We start from the raw sequence: 4,569 nt of genomic DNA on the forward strand, positions 1-4,569 counted from the left end.
CATCTCCTAAAATAGTCGGTTCCACGTTACACTTTACAGTTTCAGCCTGTCTGATTCCAACAAAACTAAAGTCCACTAAAACTTGGCCACCAAGCATGAGTCAATAAAGAAAACTAAGCGAAAAGTCGACCCTTCATGTAAATAATATTTTTTTAAAACTTTAATATTTTTAATTTCCAAAGAAACATTTTATTTTCATTAAAAATTAATTTAATTCTTAAAAAACTTTCTAAAAGCAATTTTTAATAAAAAAAAGTTGTTTTCCATAAAAAATGACGCATACAAACATTCTCTAGGTCTAGGGGATTGAATTTGCACCAAAGTGAATTTGATATTAAAATTCACTAGTGAAATGTATATCTTGGTCCCCAAGCAAATAGTCTCCTATAAATTGCACCCAAATCAACCCAGACATCATCGTCATTCAACCATATCCACTGTCTCTTGCTTTGCTCCAATTTTGTCCCAACCCCTATAACTTACTATAAACACCTGAATTCATCTCATTCACTTCAAAACACAAAACACAACACCACCAAATGGCCACTCTTGTAGGCCCACCTGAAATCTACAACACCAAGCCAACCTCCAATGCTATCACCACCACCGCCACCATATCTAACCCCTTCATGGACCTTATGGTAACCAAATTCAACTCCATCCCAGTCCAACAACAACAACAACTACAACAACCTCAAATGGGCCTTACAGAAAACATGTCTCCCACGTTCCTGTCCTCAGGGAACCCATGCCTTGACTTCTTCTTCCACGTGGTCCCCGACACTCCCTCACAGAACATCCTCCGCATGCTCGAACTTGCCTGGTCCCACCACTCCCTCACCACCCTCAAGCTCGTCTCCAACCTCCGTGGCGTCCGCGGCACCGGAAAATCCGACCGCGAAGGCTTCTACGCCGCCGCCTTATGGCTCCACGCCCACCACCCCAAAACCCTCGCCGCCAACCTTCCCTCCTTCGCAGATTTCGGTTACTTCAAGGACCTCCCCGAAATCCTCTACAGGCTTCTAGAAGATTACGAAGTTCGCAAAACCCAGAAAGAAGAGTGGGAGAAGAGAAAACAAGGGTTTGGAAGAAGAACAAAGGGAAAGCACAACGAGAAGAAGAAGAATGAGTCTTTGTTGTTGCCCAGAGAGACGAGGGTGATGGAGGAGATGGTGAGGGCCAAGGCGGTTAAGGAGAGTGCACATGCTGCGAGGGAAGAGAAGAGGATCGCCATGGCTAAGAAGCTCGTTGACCGTTATGGTATTGACCCAGATTTTCGGTTCCTCCACGATCGCGTCTCTGATCACTTTGCCGAGTGCTTGAAGAAAGATATCGAGTTTTTGAATTCTGGGTCGTTGAGAAAAATCAGTCTTGCTGCCAAATGGTGCCCTTCTGTGGACTCTTCCTTTGATCGTTCCACGTTGCTGTGCGAGAGCATTGGGAGGAGGGTGTTCCCTCGTGAGGTTTATAAAGAGTATGAGGGGGTTGAGGAGGCGCATTATGCTTACAGGGTTCGTGATCGTTTGAGGAAGGAGGTTCTGGTGCCACTGAGGAAGGTGTTAGAGTTGCCTGAGGTATACATTGGTGCCAATCGCTGGGACTTGATTCCTTATAACAGGGTTGCCTCTGTGGCCATGAAGTTTTACAAGGAGAAGTTTCTGAAGCATGATAAGGAGCGGTTTGAAAAGTACCTGCAGGATGTGAAGTCAGGGAAGGCTACTATTGCAGCTGGTGCTTTGCTTCCCCATCAGATTATTGGGTCCTTGAGAGATGGAGATGGTGGAGAGGTGGCTGAGCTTCAGTGGAAGAGAATGGTGGATGACTTGCTCAAGAAAGGGAAAATGAAGAATTGTTTGGCTGTGTGTGATGTTTCTGGAAGTATGAGTGGGGTCCCCATGGAGGTGTCTGTGGCATTGGGGTTGTTGGTGTCTGAGTTGAGTGAGGATCCTTGGAAGGGGAAGGTTGTTACTTTCAGCGAGAGGCCTCAGCTTCATTTGATTGAAGGGGATGATCTGGAGTCCAAGACAGAGTTTGTGAGGAATATGGATTGGGGGATGAACACTGATTTCCAGATGGTGTTTGATCTCATATTGGAAGTGGCTGTTAGTGGGAATTTGAAGGAGGATCAGATGATTAGGAGGGTATTTGTATTCAGTGACATGGAGTTTGATCAAGCATCCCTCAACCCCTGGGAGACTGATTACCAAGCAATCACTAGGAAGTATAATGAGAAAGGGTATGGTTCTGCTGTGCCTCAGATAGTTTTTTGGAATCTGAGAGACTCAAGGGCCACTCCAGTGACAGCCACTCAGAAAGGAGTGGCACTAGTAAGTGGTTTCTCTAAGAATCTACTGACATTGTTCTTGGACAATGATGGGGATTTAAGCCCCGAAGATGCAATGGAAGCTGCTATTTCTGGCCCAGAATATCAAAAACTAGTTGTGCTGGATTAATTGCCTCCTGTAATGAGAATTTTATACAATGTAAATAATTGAATATATAAGGTATACCATTTAAGCACAATTCTCATTCTTATTTTCATATATTATGCTGCCATAGTTTTTCTGGTTTTCCTCCATGATCATCATTGCAACCAATGAGGGTCAATTTGTGCTTTAATGACAAACCCCGCACTCGTTTCATATATAACAAGTAATCTTTTCATTTTTTCTTCGTTTTTGCACAAGTCACAAGTAAAATTGAACTGGTAATTTATGCTTGTGTTCAAGTCTTGTTCCAGATAATTTCATTCCTTCTAACATGTTTGTTAGTTGGGAGTAATTTCATTCCTTGGATGTTTTCAATGAATGGCTTAATGGGCTTCAGTCCATGCAAATTACCTTTGCACTGATTCTCTTCCTCATGATGTTCTCTAAAAGAACAGATCACGGAGAACTTTAAGGTTGGGCCTGTTCGTGGTTTGAGTTAATAATCTCACTGTTCTTTCATTTCATTAATTGTTAATTTTAAGATCTCTGAAGCAACTTCCTCATGGTACAATGTTATGCTTTTTTATCTTCGTAGATTAGCTTTGTTTCTGCAGCTATCAATCTTTTTCTCTGCAGCTATCTTATTTGTCTGTAATAGAAGATGTGGAGAATTTGTATTAAAACTTGTAGGATAAATAATTTTCGTACTTGCCTTAATATTTTCCTTTTGACAAGTTGCTTTCATGAACATATTCTGAGGGAGGTCATGTAGAGATTAATCATTAGTGCAATTTTAAGTACGTTTTCTAATCAGAGCTTAAATTTGAATTTGTCTTACAAGTAGATCAAGATGCTCTTCAATGAAAAGAAACCGTAGATGATGTCAACCATAAAAAATAGTTTGTTTTGAGGGGGAAAAAAAAAAACATATAATTGCATAAATCCATTGGATTTCTAACTGTAACTTCCTACCATTCTCTTGACATCATATTTTGTTGGAGAATGCCTTTGTCAGTAATTTAGAGGACTTTTAAAAAAAAAAAAACAAGAGTCATGAGATATCCAATGTAGTGTCTTTATTAAGCATACAAACATGTCTCTATAATTAATTTTAATGCGATTAAATTTTTGGAATTTTCATTTCCGATAATTTTTCATTTTACGTTTTGCCCCTAAAATTACTTGTAAAATAAAGAAACAGTGTAAGTGTGATTCTTGAAGAGACGTTATTATGGATTTTATAACGTGATTTTTTATTTAAACCTTATCTCTAAAATTCGATTTGAGAATAAGAGGTTTGAAAATTATATGAAAAACTTGTGTATTACCGTGCATGGAGAAAAAATTTGGAGCTTTTGTTAGCCGTGGTTGGTTAATCTATAAAAGAAATTAAGAAATTCATCTTGCTAAGAAGCCCTTAACGGTAGAATGGCAGAGGCAAAAACGTGAAGGAACAAAAATGAAAAATGCAATCCTTTTACTTGAAAAAAATATGAAAAAAGAAGAAGAAAAGGATTGTCTTGCAATTCTTTGCTAGATTTGAAGTTGAAAAAACTACAGCACTCATACAGAACTTTATAAGCAGTGCGCCAGGGAAAATACCTAGCTAGTGACAAAAGACCCAACTAATAAAATTCAACTAGTGCCAATATTGTATTATTTTTAAAAACCTAACCAATAGTAAGGCTATGACATAATTTTTTAAAAAAATATGTAGCATTTTTAAAAATCAACTGGTGCCTAGCTACCAAGTGGCTTCGCCATTGTTTGTAAGTATCAACCACTGCAATTCAGAGACATCGATTATTATGCAAATCAAATATAATTATGTACTCAATAATTCAGTCTACAAATACAGCATGACATGCAGCAACGACAACAGATCAGATGCCATATTGCCCTACCAAAAAGAAAGAAGAAAAAATATAACAAAATCCAGAACAATTTTCAACAGTTAATGCGCTCAACATACGAAGCATGTGTGTTATGTCTTTGAGACAGAGATGTCCAGCCCAATGGACTGGTATGTTAATCTTGGATCTAGTGCCCTCTCTAAGATATCTATGAAGGAGATACCCTTGAATCAAGCAGATCACTGTGCACAGTAAACAAACAATAGCTTTGCCAAAAGGGGGTGTGT

At 39.3% G+C, this 4,569-nt stretch overlaps 1 protein-coding gene across 1 annotated transcript; it reads left to right on the forward strand.

Annotated features, from left to right (window-relative positions):
- Window positions 1-440: 440 nt before the first annotated feature.
- Window positions 441-2,513, forward strand: LOC133300178 (uncharacterized). The gene has a single exon (XM_061499689.1). It carries the CDS (start codon window positions 540-542, stop codon window positions 2,451-2,453), a length of 1,914 nt encoding a protein of 637 aa, XP_061355673.1. The 5' UTR covers window positions 441-539; the 3' UTR covers window positions 2,454-2,513.
- The last annotated feature ends 2,056 nt before the right edge of the window (window positions 2,514-4,569 follow it).

Source organism: Gastrolobium bilobum, unplaced genomic scaffold, assembly GCF_033153095.1.
Source record: "Gastrolobium bilobum isolate Gb01-03AN ecotype WA unplaced genomic scaffold, APGP_CSIRO_Gbil_v1 utg2146, whole genome shotgun sequence".
Taxonomy (NCBI): Eukaryota; Viridiplantae; Streptophyta; class Magnoliopsida; order Fabales; family Fabaceae; genus Gastrolobium; species Gastrolobium bilobum.